The following is a 27,009-nucleotide window of genomic DNA, read 5'->3' on the forward strand; positions in this document are numbered from 1 at the left end:
CTCGCCTTGTGTACAGGAGGTCGTGGGTTCGATCCTGATGCCTGCTGTATATTTGTAGTCTGAGTGTCTCTCATCATCATCATCACGGTAGCTATGAGATGTTAACAACCTCGCCTGCTGCTGTATATTTATAGTCTGAGTGTCTCTCATCATCATCATGATCACGGTGGCTATGAGATGTTAATTACCTCGCCTGGGGTATATTTGTAGTCTGCGTGTCTCTCACCATCATCATGATCACGGTGGCTATGAGATGTTAACTACCTCGCCTGGGGTATATTTGTAGTCTGCGTGTCTCTCACCATCATCATCATCACGGTGGCCAGAAGATGTTAACAACCTCGCCTGGTATACAGGAGGTCGTGGGTTCGTGCTGTATATTTGTAGTCTGAGTGTCTCTCATCATCATCATGATCATCACGGTGGCTATGAGATGTTAACAACCTCGCCCGGTACACAGGAGGTCGTGGGTTCGTGCTGTATATTTGTAGTCTGAGTGTCTCTCATCATCATCATGATCACGGTGGCTATGAGATGTTAACTACCTCGCCTGGTACACAGGAGGTCGTGGGTTCGTGCTGAATATTTGTAGTCTGAGTGTCTCTCATCATCATCATGATCACGGTGGCTATGAGATGTTAACAACCTCGCCTGGTACACAGGAGGTCGTGGGTTCGTGCTGTATATTTGTAGTCTGAGTGTCTCTCATCATCATCATGATAATCACGGTGGCTATGAGATGTTAACAACCTCGCCTGGTACACAGGAGGTCGTGGGTTCGTGCTGTATATTTGTAGTCTGAGTGTCTCTCATCATCATCATGATCATCACGGTGGCTATGAGATGTTAACTACCTCGCCACGTACACAGGAGGTCGTGGGTTCGTGCTGTATATTTGTAGTCTGAGTGTCTCTCATCATCATCATCACGGTGGCTATGAGATGTTAATTACCTCGCCTGGTACACAGGAGGTCGTGGTTTCGTGCTGTATATTTGTAGTCTGAGTGTCTCTCATCATCATCATGATCACGGTGGCTATGAGATGTTAACTACCTCGCCTGTTGCTGTATATTTGTAGTCTGAGTGTCTCTCATCATCATCATGATCACGGTGGCTATGAGATGTTAACAACCTCGCCTGGTCTACAGGAGGTCGTGGGTTCGTGCTGTATATTTGTAGTCTGAGTGTCTCTCATTATCATCATAATCACGGTGGCTATGAGATGTTAACTACCTCGCCTGGTACACAGGAGGTCGTGGGTTCGTGCTGTATATTTGTAGTCTGAGTGTCTCCCATCAGCACGATCCGGCAGACTGCGAGACGCGGAGTGGAGCGGCAGGCGAGGGGCGGTCCCGCACCACGGGGCGGGACCGGTCCGCTGACCCCGCCCCCTCCCCTCGACCAGCCAATGGGAGCGGCCCGCCCGGGACCGTTGGGAATTTGAAATTTTTTATTTTTTCTGCAGCGCCGCTGCGCGATCTGAGGTGAGAGTGACCCCCCCTCTGGGTCGTGGGGGTCCCCTGTGAGTCGTGGGGGTCCCCTCTGGGTCGTGGGGGTCCCCTGTGACTCGTGGGGGTCCCCTCTGGGTCGTGGGGGTCCCCTCTGGGTCGTGGGTGGGGGTCCCCTGTGGGTCGTGGGGGTCCCCTGTGACTCGTGGGGGTCCCCTGTGGGTCGTGGGGGTCCCCTGTGGGTCGTGAGGGTCCCCTCTGGGTCGTGGGGGTCCCCTGTGAGTCGTGGGTGGGGGTCCCCTGTGGGTCGTGGGGGTCCCCTGTGAGTCGTGGGGGTCCCCTCTGGGTCGTGGGGGTCTCCTCTGGGTCGTGGGGGTCCCCTGTGGGTCGTGGGGGTCCCCTCTGGGTCGTGGGTGGGGGTCCCCTGTGACTCGTGGGGGTCCCCTCTGGGTCGTGGGTGGGGGTCCCCTGTGGGTCGTGGGGGTCCCCTGTGGGTCGTGGGGGTCCCCTGTGAGTCGTGGGGGTCCCCTGTGAGTCGTGGGGGTCCCCTGTGGGTCGTGGGTGGGGGTCCCCTCTGGGTCGTGGGTGGGGGTCCCCTCTGGGTCGTGGGGGTCCCCTCTGGGTCGTGGGTGGGGGTCCCCTGTGGGTCGTGGGGGTCCCCTCTGGGTCGTGGGTGGGGGTCCCCTGTGGGTCGTGGGGGTTCCCTGTGAGTCGTGGGGGTCCCCTGTGGGTCGTGGGGGTCCCCTGTGAGTCGTGGGGGTCCCCTCTGGGTCGTGGGTGGGGGTGGGATCCCCTCCGCGTGCGATTTGAAAATGAAAAGTTATCTTCTAGATTTGAAGCTTTCGTGACTGCAGGGATTCATACTCTTTGATTCTCTCGGTAAAGTCTCGTGGGGTAGAACAATAAAATAATCCAGACGTTTCGGAGGCAACACAAGCAATCATAATCAGGTGGGAAAACCACAGCAATAAGTGTTTTAAATATATATATTTTTAAAAAATAATTCATCAAGGCATCAAACACCGAAATACATCAAGTGAGAAATCCGCTACGTTTCGAGCAATGGGCCTTGCACCATATGGCACACGAGGAGAGATTAGCGAGCGAGTGGGGCCTGCCGTGATGAGAATCTGATTAATTTTTTTCCGACGTAAATAGTTTGTGAACATTTAGCCCTAGACAAAGCCTGCAACACCCACTAACTGATAAAAAAAAAACGAATTCCCATTATTCATCGTTGGTATTCATTGTTAAGAGTATTTGGCTGCTGTACAACTAACTGAATTTTAATCTTGATTTTAAGCTTTCGTTACTGCAAGGAATCCATACGCTTTGGTTATTTCGGTAGAGTCACGACGTTTCGGAGGCAACGCAAGCAACCATCATCAGGTGAGATTTGTTTTATTATTATAATTTCTACCTTCGAGTAATCGTTGATTCGCTTTCATACAGGCCTCTAAAATAGCTCGCAGAGTTCACAGACACAGCCTCCAATAACCACGTCTTACTGAGAATCTCATTTCTATTGTTCATTATTAGTATTGATTGTTAGTATTCATCATGATTATTATTATTATTTGTCTTTGCTATATTAAAACAATCCTCGTGATAAGCCACTCAGTGGGGACTTATACACCTGGGAATAATACTTTTCATGGTTGAACATCTAGTAGGTGAAACCCTCCAGCATCATAGGGCTAATCGTCCGATGATGCTGGATGTAATTACCAGCGAAACGTCGGACTACTCAGATTGTAAATGTTGTGGTGGATTCACTCTTCAACACACCGGTGGGCTGCAGTAGCACACTGCACTATACACTACACTAGTATACACTACACTATACACTACTATACACTATACACTACACTATACACTACTATACACTACACTATACACTACTATACACTACACTATACACTACTATACACTACACTATACACTACTATACACTATACTATACACTACTATACACTACACTATACACTACACTACTATACACTACACTATACACTACTATACACTACACTATACACTACTATACACTACACTACTATACACTACACTATACACTACTATACACTACACTACTATACACTACACTATACACTACTATACACTACACTATACACTATTATACACTACACTATACACTACTATACACTACACTATACACTACACTATACACTACTATACACTACACTACTATACACTACACTATACACTACTATACACTACACTATACACTACTATACACTACACTACTATACACTACACTACTATACACTACACTATACACTACTATACACTACACTATACACTACTATACACTACACTACTGTACACTACTATACACTACACTACTATACACTACACTATACACTACTATACACTACACTATACACTACTATACACTACACTACTGTACACTACTATACACTACACTACTATACACTACTATACACTACACTACTATACACTACTATACACTACACTACTATACACTACACTACTATACACTACACTACTATACACTACACTACTATACACTACACTACTACACATTACACTATACACTACTATACACTACACTACTATACACTACACACTGCACTATACACTACACTATACACTACACTACTATACACAACTATACACTACACTACTATACACTACACTACTATACACTACACTATACACTACTATACACTGCACTATACACTGCACTATACACTATACACTACACACTATGCTGCACACTACACTATAAACTACACTATACACTACACTATAAACTACACACTACACTATACACTACATTACACTACACTATACACTACGCACTACACTATACACTACACCACACACTACGCTGCACACTTCACTATACACTACACTATACACTACACTATACACTACACACTACGCTGCACACTACACTAAACACTACACTATACACTACACTATACACTACACACTACACTAAACACTACACTATACACTACACTATACACTACACTAAACACTACACTATACACTACACACTACGCTGCACACTACACTAAACACTACACTATACACTACACTATACACTACACACTACACTAAACACTACACTATACACTACACTATACACTACACTAAACACTACACTACACACTACACACTACGCTGCACACTACAATATACACTACACTATACACTACACTATACTAGTAAATATTTGGCGTTTTGTTTATGTGACAAGTCCCTTACCGATTGGCCGTGTCAGGTGGTGGAGGGTTTATTATGAGTAAATGGAAAGTTACGTTTTTCAAGGTATTATTATTCGTCATTAGTATGTAATATTAAAATTATACAATGTTATAATTACCTGTATACATTATAATTAATTATCAGTACGCATTGTAATTAATTATCAGTGCTTAATTATAAGTATGAATGCATATTAATGATTAGTATGCATTATCCATTATCAGTATGCATTATTAATTATAAGTATTTTCATTCGTTATATGAATGAATTATTATTTAGTATAATTATGCATAATTCATTTTAGGCATGCATTACTTCGTAAGATTACAGTATTATTTTCCACTATATTGTTATTAATTATCGTAATGCATTATTATCGGCATGCATAATTATAAGTATTAATTATTATTCATTATAAGTATGCAGTATTGTGCATTATTAGTATATCCTGTATTTTTATTCATTAATATGCAGCATTACTCAATATCTGTATGCATTAAAGTGCATTATCACTACGCCCTACGAACCCAGCCACCCGAGTTTGATTCCCGCTCACGGTCACCAACACCGGTGACGATAATCTGAACCTGTCCTGGGCATCCCCTAGGTCGACTCGGACTCAAATGAGCACCTCGCGCGGCGTTTGAGGAAACAAAATGTCGTGTGGACGGCCACCCACCCCCTCGTGTGCCCAAACGGATGCTCGCTAACGGACGTACCAACTACATCTGTGGCAAGGGGTGTGTACTTGGGCAGTACCAACTACATCTGTGGCAAGGGGTGTGTACTAGGGCAGTACCAACTACATACATGGCAAGGGGTGTGTACTAGGGCGGTACCAACTACATCTGTGGCAAGGGGTGTGTGCTTGGGCAGTACCAACTACATCTGTGGCAAGGGGTGTGTACTAGGGCGGTACCAACTACATCTGTGGCAAGGGGTGTGTACTAGGGCGGTTCCAACTACATCTGTGGCAAGGGGTGTGTACTTGGGCAGTACCAACTACATCTGTGGCAAGGGGTGTGTACTAGTGCAGTACCAACTACATCTGTGGCAAGGGGTGTGTACTAGGGCAGTACCAACTACATCTGTGGCAAGGGGTGTGTACTGGTGCGGTACCAACCACATATATGCCAAGGGGTGTGTACTAAGGCGGTACCAACTACATACATGGCAAGGGGTGTGTACTAGGGCGGTACCAACTACATCTGTGGCAAGGGGTGTGTGCTTGGGCAGTACCAACTACATCTGTGGCAAGGGGTGTGTACTAGGGCAGTACCAACTACATCTGTGGCAAGGGGTGTGTACTAGGGCGGTACCAACTACATCTGTGGCAAGGGGTGTGTGCTTGGGCAGTACCAACTACATCTGTGGCAAGGGGTGTGTACTAGGGCAGTACCAACTACATCTGTGGCAAGGGGCGTGTACTTGGGCAGTACCAACTACATCTGTGGCAAGGGGTGTGTGCTTGGGCAGTACCAACTACATCTGTGACAAGGGGTGTGTACTAGAGCAGTACCAACTACATCTGTGACAAGGGGTGTGTTCTAGGGCAGTACCAACTACATCTGTGGCAAGGGGTGTGTACTAGGGCAGTACCAACTACATCTGTGGCAAGGGCGTGTACTTGGGCAGTACCAACTACATCTGTGGCAAGGGGTGTGTACTGGGGTGGTACCAGCTACATACATGGCAAGGGGTGTGTACTAAGGCGGTACCAACCACATATATGCCAAGGGGTGTGTACTAGGACAGTACCAACTACATATATGGCAATGGGTGTGTACTGGGGTGGTACCAACTACATACATGGCAAGGGGTGTGTACTAGGGCGGTACCGACTACATACATGACAAGGGGTGTGTACTAGGGCGGTACCAACTACATACATGGCAAGAGGCGTGTACTAGGGCGGTACCAACTACATACATGGCAAGGGGCGTGTACTAAGGCGGTACCAACTACATACATGGCAAGGGGTGTGTACTAAGGCGGTACCAACTACATACATGGCAAGGGGTGTGTACTAAGGCGGTACCAACTACATACATGGCAAGGGGCGTGTACTAGGGCGGTACCAACTACATACATGGCAAGAGGTGTGTACTAGGGCAGTACCAACTACATATATGGCAAGGGGTGTGTACTAGGGTGGTACCAACTACATATATGGCAAGGGGTGTGTACTGGGGCGGTACCAACCACATATATGGCAAGGGGTGTGTGCTAGGGCAGTACCAACTACATATATGGCAAGGGGTGTGTACTAAGGCGGTACCAACTACATACATGGCAAGAGGCGTGTACTAGGGCGGTACCAACTACATACATGGCAAGGGGCGTGTACTGGGGCGGTACCAACTACATACATGGCAAGGGGTGTGTACTGGGGTGGTACCAACCACATCTGTTGACACAAGGAGGCGATTTTTTTGGTTCTTTCGGTAAAGTCACGTAGATAGACAATTAAAATAAAAGCAAAAAACCCACGACCTTTCAATCGCGACACAAAGCGGTCTTCATCAGGCGGAGAGAAAAGAGGGCGCAAGCCTCCAAATGCAACTGCTTATTTAAGGTCTTCCAAAGTTGTGAGTGGGCTGAGGATTGTAGTTGCGTGGAGGAGGAGGAGAGCTGAGTGGATAAAACAGCATGGGCGGTGCAGCCAATGCCAATGTGGGAGTACAGCGTGGGATAGAGGTGGAGCTGAGCGTGAGAGGCGCAGTCCAAGTGTGTTAGACAATGGGGGGGAGGGAGAGATGGGGGGAGGGAGGGGGGGGAGAGATGGGGGGTAGAGATGGGGGGGGGGGGTGGAGAGAGATGGGGGGGGGAGAGAGATGGGGGGTAGAGAGATGGGGGGGGGGTAGAGATGGGAGGGAGGGGGAAGAGAGATGGGGGGAGAGAGATGGGGGGGGAGAGAGATGGGGGGGGGGGTACAGATGGGGGGTAGAGATGGGGGAAGAGAGATGGGGGGTAGATTGGGGGTAGAGATGGGGGGGGTAGAGATGGGGGGAGGGAGGGGGAAGAGAGATGGGGGAGAGAGATGGGGGGTAGAGATGGGGGGAGAGAGATGGGGGGGAGAGAGATGGGGGGGGGTAGAGATGGGGGGAGGGAGGGGGAAGAGAGATGGGGGGAGAGAGATGGGGGGGGAGAGAGATGGGGGGGGGGGGTAGAGATGGGGGGTAGAGATGGGGGAAGAGAGATGGGGGGTAGATTGGGGGTAGAGATGGGGGGGGTAGAGATGGGGGGAGGGAGGGGGAAGAGAGATGGGGGAGAGAGATGGGGGGTAGAGATGGGGGGAGAGAGATGGGGGGGAGAGAGATGGGGGGGAGAGAGATGGGGGGTAGAGATTGGGGGGGAGAGAAGGGGCCGGTATTTGCGGAAATTTCCCAGTGCTGTATTAGGTCTTGTTCACGCTCGCAGGCTCTATTGTTTTGGTCTGTTTCAGAGGCGCAGGAAAGGATGGGATTGGTGTGGACTGTCCGATTCGTGGCTCTACTGCGTGAGTGCTCGTGTCACTGCGTGTTTACTGCTGCCAGGTCACCACCATCACCGTCATCATCAACAGTGCACCTAGCATGGCACAAGCGGCATGAGGACGTCACGGCCACTTAGAGGCGGCTATTGTTGCTAGTGGGGTGTTTCATTCGGATAGCTACAACCTCAGTGCTGCGTGGAAGCGAATCATCAAATGATCCATTGTTTAAATGCGTGTCAGTGAAGGTCACCATGTAGTCCTTGGGCCAGGCCAGACATCGGTACCACCCAAGGTAGCAAAACTTCAATGGTGCCGTTTTATTTGTCACACCAACGCAAGTAAAATAATGCGTGATAACCTTTCCAAATGAGCAGCTGTTTAGGTTTTCTAGCAGGAAACTTGTTTTTGCACCAATCGCAATCACACCTATTTGCCTGGACGTTACAAATAAACCATTCCAACACCTCTGCTGTCAATTAAGACAATACCTAATTAACAAAACGGATGTTTGTCCCCAAGGCGTGTATTTCATTGATATTCTTGCATTTAGTCACGCTTGTTCTTCAATTTCAGTGACTTAGTGAAGCCTGGAAGAGATTGTCGCTCTCTGTTTTCTGTTTCCAGCAGCTTGTTTGCTCATGATCATTTACTGGCACACGTGAGGCAAGTACTGGTGCTTCTGTATTAAAGTGCTAGCTTTACCCTCAGTGTATTGTTAATGTACCTGTTAAGATGATCAGTTTGTCAATTGTTATATATTTTTAAAATATTTTGCTTCTGTAAATTGTAAACTTTCATAACATGCACACAATTATCAATAACTTAAAATTTGTATTTTAAGCTTTCGTGACTGCAGGGATTCATATTATTGGTTCTTTCGGTAAAGTCACGGAGAAGGGAAACAATAAAATAATAAAAATGTATAAATATATTATTAAAATATATTTTTGTTTTATTGTTTCCCTTCTACGTGACTTTACCGAAAGAACCAAGAATACCAATAACTTTGTTGGAATAGCTAGAAATTTTCGTAGGGATTTTTTTAAATATCTTTTGTCGTTTTCATTTTATGTGGTATTATATCTTAAAAAATAGACACAAATCATGTTTTTTTCACATGCGTTAAGTGTATCTTAACATAATTAACTGAAAGAACAATATTTTGACAAAAGCCTCTCTAGATTATCAACCAATTAGTTATTGATCACATTAAAATAAACTAAAAAGTTCTGTTTAACACGAAGGCTTTCGCGACCAATATTATTCATAATAACGGTTTTTGGGTTAGATCGCGTTTATTTATAAATGTGTCGTAACCCTCCACCACCCGACACGGCCAATCAGCAAAAAAAGTGTCACGTTGACAAAAGACAAATAATTCACTACTTCAGCCCACCGGTGTGTATTTACCAGCGAAACGTCGTACTCAAACTGTAAATGTGGATTAACTCTTCAACACACCGGTGGGCTGAAGTAGTGAATTATTTGTCTTTTGTCAACGTGACACTTTTTTTGCTGATTGGCCGTGTCGGGTGGTGGAGGGTTACGACACATTTATAAATAAACGCGATCTAACCCAAAAACCGTTATTATGAATAAAAAGTTCTGACTTCATCTACTGAGTCAATATTGTGTTTTACATAATATGCAAATCTGTGCATAGTTAATGAGATAACATAATATGCATAAATGAATGGGGGGGGGGAAGTCACAAAACAAGAACATCTTATACTTTTGTGTATATTCATCTGGTAATTTTTCATTCTGATAAAAGCTGGCCATCAGCTGCCCATCACACACCCATATGTGTACACGGAATTCATGGAAGGAGGCTTTTCAGTTCAACTGGGCTCCACCAATCCCTTTGGCCGAATCCCTGTTGACCAAGCTCTAGAAGAAATGGTGATCAAAAACACCCAGACAGCTGGAGGGACAAAGGCATTCATCTTGAACCCAGGAGCTGTGACCAAATATTACCTAACAGCTGAGTACAGAAGCATGTACCTCAGACAGCTGAGAGACCTGATAGGTCAAGGCAGGTCCAAACTGTCCCATCCAGATCTACAGGGTCCAAGGATCAAGAGAGATGAAGCAGATGTCCAGACTCTCATTGACCTTATAGAGAATAACTGGATCAATCCTATGTCCCCTGATGAGACAGATCTGGTTAGCATCTCCACTGGTACCATGGCTCCACCTGATGTGACCATGGATCTCTTGAGAGCTCTTGAGATAGGAGAAGAGGCCCTACCAGGTATTCAAGCAAACAAAGTTAGTTGAGGACCTACCATCTGTGAAATTCTACGACAAGATGACCAAGCAAAGTCTGAAGACATTCTCCAATATCAGCATAAAACACACACACATCGGCCTTTGTGTCCCGAGAGACAATTATTTTGTGCCTTAGGAGGTCAGCTGTAGGTTTTGAAGCGTCTAGAATGACTTAGTAGGCCAATCCTTGAGTGACAATCCTTGCCGCAGCCATTGCAAGCGAATGCGGTGCCAGCTCCAGAGGTGTTGCATAAAATCGGCCTACGTGGAAAGAAAGCACAGGACGTGGTTCTGAAAGCAGATAGAAACCTGCTCAGCCACATGACCCTGGTGGATGAAAGCAGGAAGGTGAATATGAAGGATGTCCTTGCCCACCCACTGGGCCCACTGCCTGTGGCACTGGCAAATGCTGATGGGTCCCTATAAAAAAAAACAAGGCTGCATTTATAAAAATATAAAACAATAAAATTCTCACGACGTTTTGACTGCAACACGAGAAGCAATCATCATCAGGTGTGAAAACTACAGCAAGAAAATTTGAAAACCGCCACTTTTTTCAAATTTTCTTGCTGTGGTTCTCACACCTGATGATGATTGCTTGTGTTGCAGTCGAAACGTCGTGATAATTTTATTTTTTATATTTTTATTATTTTATTGTTTCCCTTCTACGTGGTGACTTTACCGAAAGAACCAAGAATAAGGCTGCACTTGCCAGAGAGCTTGTAAAGAATGTGTCTCCTGCAGAAGACATCCCAACCCCATCTACTTCCATCATTGATGCGATGAGAATAGGTTTTCTCATTTTTTTCTGGCACCAAAACAGCTGTGTTAATATGTTAAAACACCAAACTGAAACCTTTTACAAGGAATCATGTTTGCATTAACCACAATACTTGTGGTCAGAATGCAAACAAAAAACATACTCTGATAATATAACGCTTGTGTTGCGATCGCAAACGTAGTTTTTTTGTTATTTCCTTTGAACCTATCTACGTGACTTTACCGAAAGACCCAAGAATCTGAATTCCTGCAGTCATGAAAGCTTAAAGTCAAGAAATATCACGGTATTTTATCTTTAAAATCTGCTGATTACAAGCTAACGACAACACTCCTGGCCAATCATTTCACAATCGGAATCTCGAATTATCCTGGAGGAATCCAATGAGCTATGAAGCTTCTTTTTAACAGATTATTTTTGTTTTAACTCGGGCCCTCCAGGATTATGTTGTCCAAGGAGAGTTACCCGGGTTCAAGTGGAGCGCAGCGAAAGCAGCGGATGAACGAGTGTGAGCAGCAGCCTCTGTGTGTTGTTAGACATCTGTAACGGGCGTGAACCGGTCTCTCTCTTCCCGTGCAGATGTGACATTTGCCGCAACGCTCCAGCTCTCTCTGCCGGAAAGGCTGGACATGACGGAGGGGGCGAGCTTGACTATAAATTGCTCCTTCTCACCGCCACCTACCGACCTGAATTACGTCATTGTCAAGTGGTCTATGATGTCCACGTACTACTCGGAGAACGTGTCTATGCACGACATCACCAAGGTGACTGAACAGGGACCCCTTCCTCCTCGGGCCTAACTGTGCGCATGTTACTGCTTGCACTGACGCTCCGCGGTTTTGTTTAACCAACGGAATGTTATTTGCGTGTGCTCGTTTTTGCCCTGGAGGAATGGCTGTACCATCTAGTAAGGAGCTTGTTTTAACGAAGTTTTGGCCGATTTCATAATTTAATGCCTTCCTACTGGGGGCAACTGGCAGACCCAAGGGACAAACCATGTGCACAAGGAGACAGTGTGCAAAGTTCCAAACAAAACAGCAGACTCTCAATTATCCGCGCTCATAGATCGGGAGGACAGCTGCGGATAATTGCAAATCGTGGATCATCCAAAAATATTACTCTTTTTGCGTGGATCTCTGCCAAAAAAGCGCGAATATTGGCATAAAATATTGATCGATGATGCGCATGCTCAGTGATGATAATCACTTCCGGCTCCTGCCCAGCAGAAGACTCAGCACACTGAGTGGATGACAGCAGAGCCACAGCCAATCAACATCAATCAAACTCAGCCCACTGAGTGGGTGACAGCAGAGCCACAGCCAATCAGCATCAATCAAACTCAGCCCACTGAGTGGGTGACAGCAGAGCCACAGCCAATCAACATCAATCAAACTCAGCCCACTGAGTGGATGACGGCAGAGCCACAGCCAATCAACATCAATCAAACTCAGCCCTCTTAGTGGATGACAGCAGAGCCACAGCCAATCAACATCAATCAAACTCAGCCCACTGAGTGGATGACGGCAGAGCCACAGCCAATCAGCATCAATCAAACTCAGCCCACTGAGTGGGTGATATCAGAGCCGCAGCCAATCAGCATCAATCAAACTCAGCCCACTGAGTGGGTGACATCAGAGCTGCAGCCAATCAGCATCAATCAAACTCAGCCCACTGTTGTATAGCTATTGCAACTACTGTCCTATAGAGGCGATCACGTGAATTTCGTATTAACCGTAGCAACACATTTGTTGGTTTAAGCACCATGTGTGACTAAACGTTTCCAAGAATAACAATGCCTAACTGTTTTTAGATCATTCATTCTGGGGCTTTAGGGAAAATATCCACGAGTTATGAATTTATGTCAAAGTCTCAGGTGGGTGGTTAGCCTGCAAATTGGATAGACCGCACGCACGGATAATTTATAATCAAACAGTCAACTGTAGATCTATCGATTAAATCCACAAACAGACTCACTTCATGAGCTGGGTTGGTCAAGCAAAGCTGTTGGTATCCAGCAAACCCCTGCCCATTGCGGGAGTTACGCTCTTGAAAATAGCCACGGTCCGCACACCTCAAAGGCAAATGGGGAAAAACCAGGATGTTGGTTCACGTTTGACACATAGGAAGAATTTGGCGACCAATATTTTTCATAATAGAGGGGGTTTTTTTTGGGTTAGATCGCATGAATATCAATGTGTCGTTAAACCCGCCACCACCCGACACAGCCAATTAGTATCAGGGTTTGTCACGTAAGCAAAGGTGAAGTAGTAACTAACCCACCGGTGTGTTGCAGATTAAGTTCCAATACTCTCCAACACACTGGTTAGTGCCGAACTAGTAACTAAATTGGCACATTTTGTTTACTTGAAAAGCCTTACAAATTGGCTGTGTCGGGTGGTTGCGGGTTAAGGACACATTTATACCGACGCGATCTAACCCAAACGAACCTTCATTATCAGCTTGGTTCACGGTTCGTAAAGTCACATAGAAGGGAAACAATAAAATATTTTTTGTTCGAATTTTCTTGCTGTGGTTTTCACACCTGATGATGATTGCTTGTGTTGCAGTCGAAACGTCGTGAGAATGTAATTGTTTTATATTTTTATTATTTTATTGTTTCCCTTCTACGCAGTGACTTTACCGAAATAACCAAGAATATGAATCCCTGCAGTCACGAAAGCTTTAAATCAAAATTCACCCCGTCATTTTGTTTTGCGTTACCCTACTTCAACCCAAACATTAGACGTCAAGCGTTGTGAACGCAGAGTGCGATTTAATATTTTCTAGTGTTGAATATAACTTGCGCGGTAAATGCATGGCATGAAAAAAAAACATATTCCTGTAGTGTACAGTCCTGCATGGTGCAGTACTCCAGGAATTTTAAAAAATCGCGCGCAGCGGGAACATCGCTGCCGCCTCCTCGCCGGAGGCTGTGAACACCGCGTGGCCTGGCGGCCACGATGGGACGCGTGGGAGAGACGGGGCGGAGACGAGGTGGCACCACCCGCGTGTTGTTCTCCCGTGGCGGCAGCAGCAGTAGCAGCAGCGTCATCGCGGGCAGTGCGGTGACGACGCTGTGCAGTAGGAATCTCTCTCGTGCCGCAGTGCCGGTAGCCTTCGTAGGCGCTGCTGCTGCTGCTACTCGCTACGAAACAGCACTTGCCCCAACAGTCTGTCAATACTATACGGGGGATCATTGTATGTCCTGGGCGTGGCGTTGGTCACCTACCCCCTCGCGTGCCGCAGTGCCGGTAGCCTTCGTAGGCGCTGCTGCTGCTACTCGCTACGAAACAGCACTTGCCCCAACAGTCTGTTAATACTATACGGGGGATCATTGTATGTCCTGGGCGTGGCGTTGGTCACCTACCCCCTCGCGTGCCGCAGTGCCGGTAGCCTTCGTAGGCGCTGCTGCTGCTACTCGCTACGGAACAGCACTTGCCCCAACAGCCTGTTACAGGCTATCGGGAGGGAATCTTTGTCTTTGTGAGGGGGGATGAGCGGAGGGAAGGTTGTGTCGCGGTGTGAGTATCCCCTTAGACTAAACTAAACCATAAAACTAAACTATCTTTTTTTATTTTACCAGTTGCGTAAAGCCCCACTCTTTCAGAAGCGACCCCTGGCTATTACAAATGAGAACCCAAAGCAAGTGGCTCATCGTCATCATCATCATCATGTGGACATTTTATAGCAGCAGCCAAATGACTCGTGGTGACATTGTTTGTAAATGTGGACGGGAAAACCCGGAGGACCGCGGAGACAAATCTACGGCGGGATCGAACTCACGACCTCTTGTATACCAGGCGAGGGAGTTGACATCTCATAGCCACCGTGATGATGATGATGATAATGAGAGAGACGCAGACTCCAAATAAACAACAGCATGCGTCTGGATCGGGATCGAACTCACGACCTCCTGTATACCAGGCGACGGAGTTGACATCTTCTAGCCACTGTGATGATGATGATGAGAGAGACGCAGACTTCAAATATACAGCAGCAGGTGTCTGGATCGGGATCGAACTCACGACCTCTTGTATACCAGGCGACGGAGTTGACATCTTCTAGCCACCGTGATGATGATGAGAGAGAGAGAGACGCAAACTGCAAATATGCAGCAGGCGTCAGGGTTGGGATCGAACCCACGATATGTACACCAGGCGAGGTAGTTAACATCTCCTAGCCACCGTGGCACCCCGTAGCTAAACCCGGCGAGGTTGAAGGGTTTACTGTACCGCTATCTCCTGGTCACCTTGCAGTATCAGGTACCCTACAGTACCTGCTACCCTACAGTACCTTGTACCCTAGAGGAAGTCTCCCATCCAAGTACTCAACCCTACTTAGCTTCGTCCTCGTACGGGAGTTTTCGTGTTGCGTTCTGGTAAATTGCATGTGTGTGCGGTGTTGCGAATTGTGGGTTGCTTTTTTCCTTGTTGCAGATCTACAACTCAGGAATCGAAATCGCCAGTACCGGAGTGGCCACGTTTGTGGGCAACGTGGAGAAGGGCGACTGCTCCCTGAGGCTCCTGCACGTCTCCTCGAGCCTCCACCCCGTGTTTAGGTGCCAGGTGATCTGCGGACGGTGCAACACGGAGAACAACGTGGTGGAAGGAGAGGTGGTGGTGAATGTGACGGCTACAGGTGAATAAGAAATTGGTCCCAAGATGATAAAAAAAAGATTAGGCTGCTTCACCCCTTTCCAGCATGTTTTACCACACGCATGATGCGTGTGGTCGATGCAGATTTGACGATGCCTTGCAATAGATGTGTCTATTTGGCGTTTGAACAGCTTAAAAGTGCAGCTGTGTTCTTGCCGGAAGGGGTTAAGAAGCCTCTTCGTTCTTCATCATCTTGATACTGGCAAAAATCGTCCCGTAGATGTAACTGCTCGACCCGAGCTATTAACGCTTTGATATTTGCATTGCCTTTGTGCTGTTCGTCTTTTGGCGTTCTCGCATCTAACAATGGTGGTGCAGAGACAAGGCCAAAGAGAAAGGCTGTAGCCCTGGTGCAGGCCAATCAGCTGGATGGACAAATGGGTACCATTATTATCAAAGCGTCTCTGTTTGCATGTTTTGCCACAAGTCGTTCAGGACTTCACCTACTTGGGTTCTACCATCACCTACAATTTGTCCCTTGTCACAGAGATTGACAAGCGCATTGGGAAGGCTTCAACAGCTATGTTCAGGTTGACTAAAAGAGTGTGGGAGAACACATCCCTAACGCTCAACACCAAAGTACAAGCGTACCGGGCCTGCGTCCTTAGCACCCTCCTCTATGGGTCTGAGTCCTGGACAACATACGCCCGTCAAGAACATCGACTAAACACATTCCACCTCCGATGTCTCAGGCGCATCCTCGGTATCAGATGGCAAGATCGCATTCCCAACACCTCAGTTCTCAACTTGGCCAACATTCCCAGCATGTACTCTCTACTCAGTCGTAGGCGCCTGAGATGGCTTGGACACGTGCGCCGCACGCAGGATGGCAGAATGCCCAAGGATGTCTCGTACGGCGAGCTGGCATCAGGCACACTGGCCACCGGTCGCCCGGTCCTGCGCTTAAAAGATGTCTGTGAACGGGACATGAAGAGCTGCGACATCAACCCAAATGACTGGGAGAAAACTGCCGGTGACCGACTCAGCTGACAGCAGGTTGTGAAAACAGGCCTCAGGAAAAGGCGAGGAGAAAAGACACACCGCTTGGCAGACCAAGAGGGAGCGATGTGAAGAAAAAGCAACAAACACCTCTGGAGCTGCCACCGCATTCACTTGCAATTGCTGTGGCAAGGATTGTCACTCAAGGATTGGCCTACTAAGTCATTCTAGGCGCTGCAAAACCTACAGCTGACCTCGTAAGGCGCAAAAATAATTGTCTCTCGAGACACAAAGGCCTATGGAGTATGGAGTGGAGTGGATGTGTGGTTACTGTAGTTTTGATGATGCCTTGTGGTGATAATAGCTTTTTGTGTTTATTCGGCGTTTGAACATCTTAACATGATTTAAAGCTTTCGTGACTGCAATGATTCATCTTCTTTGGTTCTTTCAATTTATTATTTTATTCTCATTCTACATGACTTTACCGAAAAGAACCAAAGAAGATCTTAACATGACTCCTGCGTTATTGCCGGGACTGCACATGAAGCCTGCTGCACGTGAAGCCGTGTTGAGTGAGTGGTCTCTCCCTGCTGCACGTGAAGCCGTGTTGAGTGAGTGGTCTCTCCCTGCTGCACGTGAAGCCGTGTTGAGTGAGTGGTCTCTCCCTGCTGCACGTGAAGCCGTGTTGAGTGAGTGGTCTCTCCCTGCTGCACGTGAAGCCGTGTTGATTGAGTGGTCTCTCCTTGCTGCACGTGAAGCCGTGTTGAGTGAGTGGTCTATCCCTGCTGCACGTGAAGCCGTGTTGAGTGAGTGGTCTCTCCCTGCTGCACGTGAAGCCGTGTTGAGTGAGTGGTCTCTCCCTGCTGCACGTGAAGCCGTGTTGAGTGAGTGGTCTATCCCTGCTGCACGTGAAGCCGTGTTGAGTGAGTGGTCTCTCCCTGCTGCACGTGAAGCCGTGTTGAGTGAGTGGTCTCTCCCTGCTGCACGTGAAGCCGTGTTGAGTGAGTGGTCTATCCCTGCTGCACGTGAAGCCGTGTTGAGTGAGTGGTCTCTCCCTGCTGCACGTGAATCCGTGTTGAGTGAGTGGTCTCTCCCTGCTGCACGTGAAGCCGTGTTGAGTGAGTGGTCTCTCCCTGCTGCACATGAGGCCGTGTTGAGTGAGTGGTCTCTTCCTGCTGTACGTGAATCCGTGTTGAGTGAGTGGTCTCTCCCTGCTGCACGTGAAGCCGTGTTGAGTGAGTGGTCTCTCCCTGCTGCATTTAAAGCTGTGTTGAGTGAGTGGTCTCTCCCTGCTGCACGTGAAGCCGTGTTGAGTGAGTGGTCTCTCCCTGCTGCACGTGAAGCCGTGTTGAGTGAGTGGTCTCTTCCTGCTGTACGTGAATCCGTGTTGAGTGAGTGGTCTCTCCCTGCTGCACGTGAAGCCGTGTTGAGTGAGTGGTCTCTCCCTGCTGCATGTGAAGCCGTGTTGAGTGAGTGGTCTATCCCTGCTGCACGTGAAGCCGTGTTGAGTGAGTGGTCTCTCCCTGCTGCACGTGAAGCCGTGTTGAGTGAGTGGTCTGTTCCTGCTGTACGTGAAGCCGTGTTGAGTGAGTGGTCTCTCCCTGCTGCACGTGAAGCCGTGCTGAGTGAGTGGTCTCTTCCTGCTGTACGTGAATCCGTGTTGAGTGAGTGGTCTCTCCCTGCTGCACGTGAAGCCGTGTTGAGTGAGTGGTCTCTCCCTGCTGCATGTGAAGCCGTGTTGAGTGAGTGGTCTCTCCCTGCTGCACGTGAAGCCGTGTTGAGTGAGTGGTCTCTCCCTGCTGCACGTGAAGCCGTGTTGAGTGAGTGGTCTGTTCCTGCTGTACGTGAAGCCGTGTTGAGTGAGTGGTCTCTCCCTGCTGCACGTGAAGCCGTGTTGAGTGAGTGGTCTCTCCCTGCTGCACGTGAAGCCGTGCTGAGTGAGTGGTCTCTTCCTGCTGTACGTGAATCCGTGTTGAGTGAGTGGTCTCTCCCTGCTGCATGTGAAGCCGTGTTGAGTGAGTGGTCTCTCCCTGCTGCACGTGAAGCCGTGTTGAGTGAGTGGTCTCTCCCTGCTGCATGTGAAGCCGTGTTGAGTGAGTGGTCTCTTCCTGCTGTACGTGAAGCCGTGTTGAGTGAGTGGTCTCTCCCTGCTGCACGTGAAGCCGTGTTGAGTGAGTGGTCTCTCCCTGCTGCTGCACGTGAAGCCGTGTTGAGTGAGTGGTCTCTCACTGCTGCACGTGAAGCCGTGTTTAGTGAGTGGTCTCTCCCTGCTGCATGTGAAGCCGTGTTGAGTGAGTGGTCTCTCCCTGCTGCACGTGAAGCCGTGTTGAGTGAGTGGCCTCTCCCTACTGCTGCACGTGAAGCCGTGTTGAGTGAGTGGTCTCTCCCTGCTGCACGTGAAGCCGTGCTGAGTGAGTGGTCTCTTCCTGCTGTACGTGAATCCGTGTTGAGTGAGTGGTCTCTCCCTGCTGCACGTGAAGCCGTGTTGAGTGAGTGGTCTCTCCCTGCTGCATGTGAAGCCGTGTTGAGTGAGTGGTCTCTCCCTGCTGCACGTGAAGCCGTGTTGAGTGATTGGTCTCTTCCTGCTGCATGTGAAGCCGTGTTGAGTGAGTGGTCTCTCCCTGCTGCACGTGAAGCCGTGTTGAGTGAGTGGTCTCTCCCTGCTGCACGTGAAGCCGTGTTGAGTGATTGGTCTCTTCCTGCTGCACATAAAGCTGTGTTGAGTGAGTGGCCTCTCCCTGCTGCACGTGAAGCCGTGTTGAGTGAGTGGTCTCTCCCTGCTGCTGCACGTGAAGCCGTGTTGAGTGAGTGGTCTCTCACTGCTGCACGTGAAGCCGTGTTGAGTGAGTGGTCTATCCCTGCTGCACGTGAAGCCGTGTTGAGTGAGTGGTCTCTCCCTGCTGCTGCACGTGAAGCCGTGTTGAGTGAGTGGTCTCTCACTGCTGCATGTGAAGCCGTGTTGAGTGAGTGGTCTCTCCCTGCTGCATGTGAAGCCGTGTTGAGTGAGTGGTCTCTCCCTGCTGCTGCACGTGAAGCCGTGTTGAGTGAGTGGCCTCTCCCTACTGCTGCACGTGAAGCCGTGTTGAGTGAGTGGTCTCTCCCTGCTGCATGTGAAGCCGTGTTGAGTGAGTGGTCTCTCCCTGCTGCACGTGAAGCCGTGTGGAGTGAGTGGCCTCTTCCTACTGCTGCACATGAAGCTGTGCTGAGTGAGTGATCTCTCCCTACTGCTGCACGTGAAGCCGTGTTGAGGCCGTGGTGCTGGGTGTGAGTGGGGGGTCCCGCCGAGCCCCTTCTCTGCCACCGCGTCGGCTCTTGACGCCACCGTCCGTGTCTCTTCAGCCCCGCGGCCACGTGGTGGGGACGTGAGTAACGCCACTTTCGACCTCGCAGCGGTGACCTCGAACGCACAGCTTCTATTCTCCACCAAGAGGACTGGACTGGTGGCAGCGGCGGCGGTGGTACTGGGCCTGGTAGCCGCGGCTGCCGTCACCGGCAAGTTCAAGCTCCGAAGTCTGGGAGCTCTGCGAGCTCAATCAGGTACCATCCAGGTCCAGGCGATGTGCGCTCTACTCCCCCGTGTTGGGGCGATCCTAACGTGCAGCAATCGGCCATCGGCCTTGCTCACGTCTCTGGGAGAACGACCGTTGTTAATTACAACAACAAAAAAACACTAAAACCTAAACTTTGTTTTGCCAGGTTTAAGTGCCTGCTTAGCTATGTAGATCTTTTTCAGAAGCGACCTGGGTATCACAAATTGATTTAACTCGACAAAGCGGCTCATCATCATCGTCGTCATCGTGCGGGAATTTATAGCAGCAGCCAAATAATCTCAACGCGTGACGTTGATTCTGAATGTGGAGGGAAAACCCGGAGGACCCGGAGAAAAATCCACGCGACCACAGGGAGAGAGAGACGCAGACTTCAAATATACAGCAGCAGCAGCAGGCGTCAGGGTCGGGATCAAACCCACGACCTCCTGTACACCAGGCGAGGTAGTTAACATCTCATAGCCACCGTGATGATGATGATGATGAGAGAGATGCAAACTCCAAATATACAGCAGCAGGCATCAGGGTCGGGATCAAACCCACGACCTCCTGTACACCAGGCGAGGTAGTTAACATCTCATAGCCACCGTGATGGTGATAATGAGAGAGGCGCAAACTCTAAATATACAGCAGCAGCAGGCGTCAGGGTCGGGATCAAACCCACGATCCCCTGTATACCAGGCAAGGGAGTTAACATCTCGTAGCCACCGTGATGATGATAGAGAGAGAGACGCAAACTCCAAACATACAGCAGCAGCAGGCGTCAGGGTTGAGATCAAACCCACGACTCCCTGTATACCAGGCGAGGGAGTTAACATCTCCTAGCCACCGCGGCGCCCAATTGCCTCTTCAGCAGGCTCTGTACACAGCAGAGATCCAATAATCCGCAATAAAATCTGCGAACGCCACTTATTGTCGGTGGTTTGCGACTGATGCACAACCCGGCAGATTGACTATGCTTTACCGACCACAAGCCACAATCCATAGAAGTGAGCTGGGCCTCGGGCAGATCTGGTTTCTCTGTGATTTGGTGCACGTGTGTGCCATACGTATAATGAATACTTTGTGTCAAATCGCTGACAAACGAACCTTGGCCTCATTGCTGCGACGGTCAAGCTGAAGCTCAAGAGGGCGATCCCACAAGGCGAACACCGTGGTGAGATGATGTTAACTACCTCGCCTGGGTACAGGAGGTCTTGGGGTTCGTTTCTGACCTTGACGATGTCTGCTGCTGTATATTTGGAGTTTGTGTGTGTCTCTCTCTCTCTCTCCCCGTGGTGGTCGTGCGGATTTCTCTCCATTTTTCCCTCCACATTTAGATCCGTTGTCACGCATTTACAGTATTTGGCTACCGCTCTAGATGCCCACGCGACAATGAGCCGCTTCGTTGAGTTATCATTTGTGTTGGCCGGTCGCTTCTGCAAAGAGCTATAGAGCGTCTCAGTGGAGGGGGGCCTTACCCTGGTAACAATAAAACATTGTTTAAATAGTTTAACACATTTATTACATTCAATATGAGACATTAACACGTGACAACAAATGCGTAATACGGTGCAGATTGTTAAAATCCCGTTCGTATCTTCTGTTTGTCAGGGTCTGACGATGCTGCTGATGATAAACATCATGAAGATCGGACTGCTGGGCCTGACGTGAACATCAGCTCCGTTTGACACGACCCCCACCCCACTTTTACGCGATCAACCCTGAACATTCTCCGAGCCACACGCTCTTTTCGAGGCCAAGAAGGGGGCCAGCAAAGGCCCCCGGGGGGTGGGGGGTCGGTGTGACTCCGTGAGTCTCACAGTGGGCGTCATTGTCCCACGATTGTCGACCCGCTGCCTCCCGAACGAAAAAATGGAAACATTTTTGTTCTATCTTACCGGGTAAGGCTGCTATTGTTAGCTCTTTTTCAGAAGTCACCTGGCCATAACAAATGATGGCTGCTCAACGAAGCGGCTTATCATCATCGCGTGAAAATTTACAGTGGCAGCTGAATTACTTTTGCAACACGTGGTGACGTCGACTCTAAATGTGGAGGGGGAAAAAAAGCGGAGGACCCTGGAAAAAATCCACGCGACCACGGGGAGAGAGAGAGAGGACACGGAAACTCCAAATATAGAGCAGGCGTCGGGGTCCGGATTAAACCCCCGACCTCTTGCATACCAGGTGAGAGAGTTCACATCTCCCCAACTCATTTCCAGCATTGGCGATTCAACCCTCTCGGCTGCTGCCACACTTGGACACCGTCCGGCTGTCCGTGGCCTGCTTTTGAAGGCGGTCAAACCATCGGCTGACGTCGACGCGATGTTAAAACAGTAACGGTGCGAGTGCGTGCGTGTATATATATGTAGTGCCGTGAATTCACTCGGACGACAACCGTCTCTTTTTCCGCCGTCACTTTTATTCCATCGTTCCGTACACACAGTAATTCTCTCCGTGCTCCGCCAACTCGGACACTCCGATTTACTTCAGCATCGTCCGTGCATCCCCTTCCACACACAGTGTTTCTTCGCCTATCTCTTCACACGCAGTGACTTCCATCTATTCACACACAGTGACTCTATCTATCTCCGCTAACGCTGACTCTCCCTATCGCTATTTACTGTCTTTGGGGTCCGGCTCTCTATCTATTCTTCCCTAACATTTCCAGCTGTCTTCTTCGTATCTCTTCACCTCTCGCCAACAACTGCCCAGCAACAACTCTCCAACAACAACTCCCCAGCAGCAACTCCCCAGCAGCAACTCCTCTCCGTTCAAGCCACCTCGCGTTTTATCCCCTCTCGCATTAGCCTGAATTAATTGCCACGTGGCTCGCTGGCCGTCTCCCGCCAGCCCGCACCTGTCCCCTTCATCAGACATCCAGACGCCACCACTCAACGCTAACAGCCTCTCGACCAATCACAGCCCTCGTGCCACGACTCCCTTAATTACTTCGGGTTGTTTACGCCACCCGCGACTTGACCACCTGTTCGACCTCATGTGACCCGTTCTCCTTGTCTGTCTGTATGTACTGTACATGGCCAATTCCTATGCGTATTGTTTACTCCACTACATATATACAGTTGTGGGGAGCGATAGCGTAGCGGTTAGCGCGTTGCGCTACGAACCCAGCGGCCTGAGTTCGATTCCCGCTCACGACCAACACCAGTGACGATTATCTGAACCGGTCCTGGACCTCCCCTAAGTCGACTCCGTCTCAAATGAGTACTGAGCGAGGTGCGGTGTGTAACTTCGCCACTGGGGAGACAAAGGCGGCCGGGTGTGGTGCTGGCCACCCACCCCCTCGTGCGCCGTATCGGCCTTCATAGGTGCGGCTCGCTAACAGCGCTTGCCCCGACGGTCTGTTAAGGCTACACAGGGGGGGATCTTTCTTTAAGGTTATTAGCAACTTTGTGAACGAATTCGTTCCTTAGTCCAGCACACCGGTGTGTTGGAAAGTAAATCCACAACATTTACTATTTACAAATGGTAGATTTTGTAGTGGGTTTACTCTCCAATACACAACCGGTTAGTGCTGAGCTCGTAACTAATTGGCATGTTGTGTTTACGTGACAAACCCTTACTAATGAACTATATGGGGTGGTGGTGGTGACGGTGTATGCCGACATTCACATTTACGCGATCTGACCCAACAATTTGGTTTTGAAAGCCTACTTACGTGTGAAATTGACTTTGTGAGTTGCCAATTTGTGTCACCTCACAGGTTTTCACGCGCGGATCGCATAACCGCCCCCCTTTACCGCAACAGGGTACTAAACCTCGCGAACCGCGGTGGTACGAACCGCTGATCTCTCAAGGAATTTCCTCGGCGGCAGAGGAGCTGTGCTCCGATTCGTCTCGTCGTCGATGTCGTCTCTGCCCTCTTCGCTCGATATTGCGCTGCTGGACAGTAGTTGGCTGTCTCGGTCAGCGCCGTCAGTGTTAGACGACTCGTGTTGTGTACAGGCTAGGCTAAGCGATTAGAGAGAGTGCCCGGGCGAGACCGTGAATGTTACGTTCTTGGTTCTTTCGGTAAAGTCACCACGTAGAAGGGAAACAATGAAATAATACAAATATAAAACAATAAAATTCTCACGACGTTTCGACTGCAACACAAGAAGCAATCATCATCATCAGGTGTGAAAACGGCAGCAAGAAAATTTGAAAAAAGTGGCGGGTTTTTTAACGTTAGCACCACGGAGAGCGATTTGACAGTTAATCAGATGGACGAGTCCATCGATGTTCGGAAAAGAGGAGGGGGGAGACGAAAATAATGGATGCGGTCTGAAAGCCACCGTAAGCGTGAACAATCAATGAAGACCCGAAATTGTTTATAAAATCCTTCCAATGATTGCTAAGCCAGAATCCATCTTCTCGGTTGAAATTGTCTCTTGTGTTTGTATATGTGGATAGGCTCATGAACGAATCTCTCATGGTATCCAGATGGCTTGCATCCATTATTTTCGTCTTCCCCCTCCTCTTTTCCAAACATAGATGGACTCGTCCGTGATGCTAACGTTAAAAATAACCGCCACTTTTTTCAAATTTTCTTGCTGTGGTTTTCACACCTGATGATGATTGCTTGTGTTGCAGTCGAAACGTCGTGAGAATTTTATTGTTTTATATTTTTATTATTTTATTGTTTCCCTTCTACGTGGTGACTTTACCGAAAGAACCAAGAATATGAATCCCTGCAGTCACGAAAGCTTTAGATCAAAATTTAACCGTGAATGTTCTCATAAAAAAAGCTCCCTCCTATAAACTGTCTGTAAAATTGTTGACACTACACATATGTATGTTGATCTTCTTTTGCACCATACGTAGCGAATCGTGTTAACCAGAGGACTTACTGTTCCACGAAGACTGGACAGTGTTTTTCAGTATTCAGGTCAAAGGTTTTATCTCTAAGGGGCTGTGGTCTAAAATTGCGGTCTCAAATTCAGGTGCGGATGAAAGTTCTTGTAGGCCCTGGGCACTTTTAATCCGTAGGGCCTGCAGTGAACACATTCTCCTGCGGAGGGAGCTGATGGTAGGAACGTCGGGTTCCTCGGTCAATGGCCAGGGTCAACATGCGGCACCACGTGGTGTATTCCGCAAATATGCCTGACTGTGAGGGCGGGCACAAGCCGGCGTGAGTAGGTTAAACGTTGAGTTTTATAAGGGGGGCACCACGGGGTGACCAGCCCCTCCCCACCCAGCCCCTCCCCATCCTCCCCTCCCCACCCAGCCCCTCTCAAACCCAGCCCCACCCTCCCCACCCTCCCCACCCAGCCCCACCCGCCCCACCCAGCCCCTCCCCACCCAGCCCCACCCTCCCCACCCAGCCCCTCCCCACCCGCCCCACCCAGCCCCTCCCCACCCAGCCCCACCCTCCCCACCCAGCCCCTCCTCACCCAGCCCCTCCCCACTCAGCCCCACCCTCCCCACCCAGCCCCTCCCCACCCAGCCCCACCCACCTCACCATCCCCTCTCCACCCAGCCCCTCCCCACCCAGCCCCACCCTCCTCACCCAGCCCCACCCCTCCCATTTTTGGATGCACGACGGACAGATACGGTAATCCCGTGTGGGCTGGTGGTGTAACCAGGAGGTTCCTACACAGAATAACTCTCTCCAGTTGGTACTGCCGCACACATTACTGCCCATGCGCTGATACTCTCCATTTGAGAATGACATTGTGCGAAAAAGCACCATTTGAAGATGTTCATTTGCTAATTTTGCAATATGGAAACATCTCTAAGTTCACCTGTGGTGGTTATATTTTTTTACCTTGCCTTATATATAAAAAACGATTAACATGACTCTGCCTCTTTGTGTCCACACTATTGTCTATCCTTGTGTAATGGTCGACGGTGGCAATGGACTGGTAGCCCCGGGAGGTAATGACAAGGGGATTCAGCGTGCAGTGCGAATGGGCTGGGGGCCATGGGAGTGATAGGGGCGTGGTCAAGTGACGTAAGAGGACAGGAGTAGGAGGGGTGGTCTATGGCCCAGCGTGAAGGCTTGAGAATAGGGGGCGTGGCCATGGGACAGGGGTGTGGCTACGCACCATACACAAAATATAATAGGCCAAGAATGTTAAATTTTGATTTAAAGCTTTCGTGACTGCAGTAATTCATATTCTTAGTTTTTTCGGTAAAGTCTCTTCAATGTGACTTTACCGAAAAAACTAAGAATAGGCCAAGAATGTGTTTAGCGTGTGACGTCACTCCACATGAGGCCCACCCCCCACGTGACGTCACTCTACAGGCCCACCCCCCCCGCGCAACGTCACTCCACATGAGACCCACCCCCCTTCATTAATATTCATGAGTGGGTTGATTTGTACACTAAGGCAGAGGAAGGTCGAGCTGAATTTAATAATTTATTACGCAAAGTCGCTTCAAATGTGACGAGGTTTCTTCGCAGAAAGTGACGGTAAAAAAATAAATCTAAGCAGCACAGTGCGACATCCGTGCGTGACGTCACTGCAAGAGGCCCCCCCCCCCTTCATTAATATTCATGCTCACGTGGAAATTTACAAGAAGGTCGAGAACTCCACATGCCCACCCCTCCCCTCATTAATAATCATGAGTGGGTGACGTCACTCCACATGCCCTACCCCTCCCCTCATTAATAATCATGAGGGGGTGACGTCACTCCACATGCCCCACCCCTCCCCT

At 49.0% G+C, this 27,009-nt stretch overlaps 2 protein-coding genes across 5 annotated transcripts in view; one reads left to right on the forward strand and one right to left on the reverse strand.

Annotated features, from left to right (window-relative positions):
* LOC116957550 (uncharacterized) overlaps window positions 1-27,009 on the reverse strand; it is a 453,026-nt gene that overhangs the window by 14,054 nt on the left and 411,963 nt on the right. The gene's annotated exons all lie outside the window — the stretch shown is intronic.
* On the forward strand, window positions 1,449-25,135 carry LOC116957541 (uncharacterized). Of its 4 annotated transcripts, none has more exons than XR_012930879.1 (7): window positions 2,198-2,837; window positions 8,150-8,203; window positions 11,808-11,992; window positions 15,665-15,866; window positions 20,162-20,359; window positions 21,964-22,536; window positions 24,074-25,135. XR_012930879.1 is itself a non-coding variant. In XM_076056503.1 (7 exons), exons 3-7 carry the CDS (start codon window positions 8,164-8,166, stop codon window positions 22,038-22,040), a joined length of 702 nt encoding a protein of 233 aa, XP_075912618.1. In that variant the 5' UTR covers window positions 2,198-2,398; window positions 2,752-2,837; window positions 8,150-8,163; the 3' UTR covers window positions 22,041-25,135. The 4 variants fall into 4 exon arrangements, 3 of the variants coding, with proteins under 3 accessions (XP_032835655.2, XP_075912618.1, XP_075912617.1); XM_076056503.1 differs by having other exon boundaries at window positions 2,198-2,398; window positions 2,752-2,837; window positions 21,964-25,135; XM_032979764.2 differs by lacking the exon at window positions 2,198-2,837 and adding an exon at window positions 1,449-1,484 and having other exon boundaries at window positions 21,964-25,135.

This window comes from Petromyzon marinus, chromosome 76 (genome assembly GCF_048934315.1).
Source record: "Petromyzon marinus isolate PM22_M1 ecotype Great Lakes invasive population chromosome 76, UKy_Petmar_22M1.pri1.0, whole genome shotgun sequence".
In the NCBI taxonomy this organism is placed as follows: Eukaryota; Metazoa; Chordata; class Hyperoartia; order Petromyzontiformes; family Petromyzontidae; genus Petromyzon; species Petromyzon marinus.

Excerpts from the sequence above, each read along its gene's own strand:
- LOC116957541 (XM_076056502.1), top strand. The coding sequence starts at position 17,247 with ATGATTCATCTTCTTTGGTTCTTTCAATTTATTATTTTATTCTCATTC.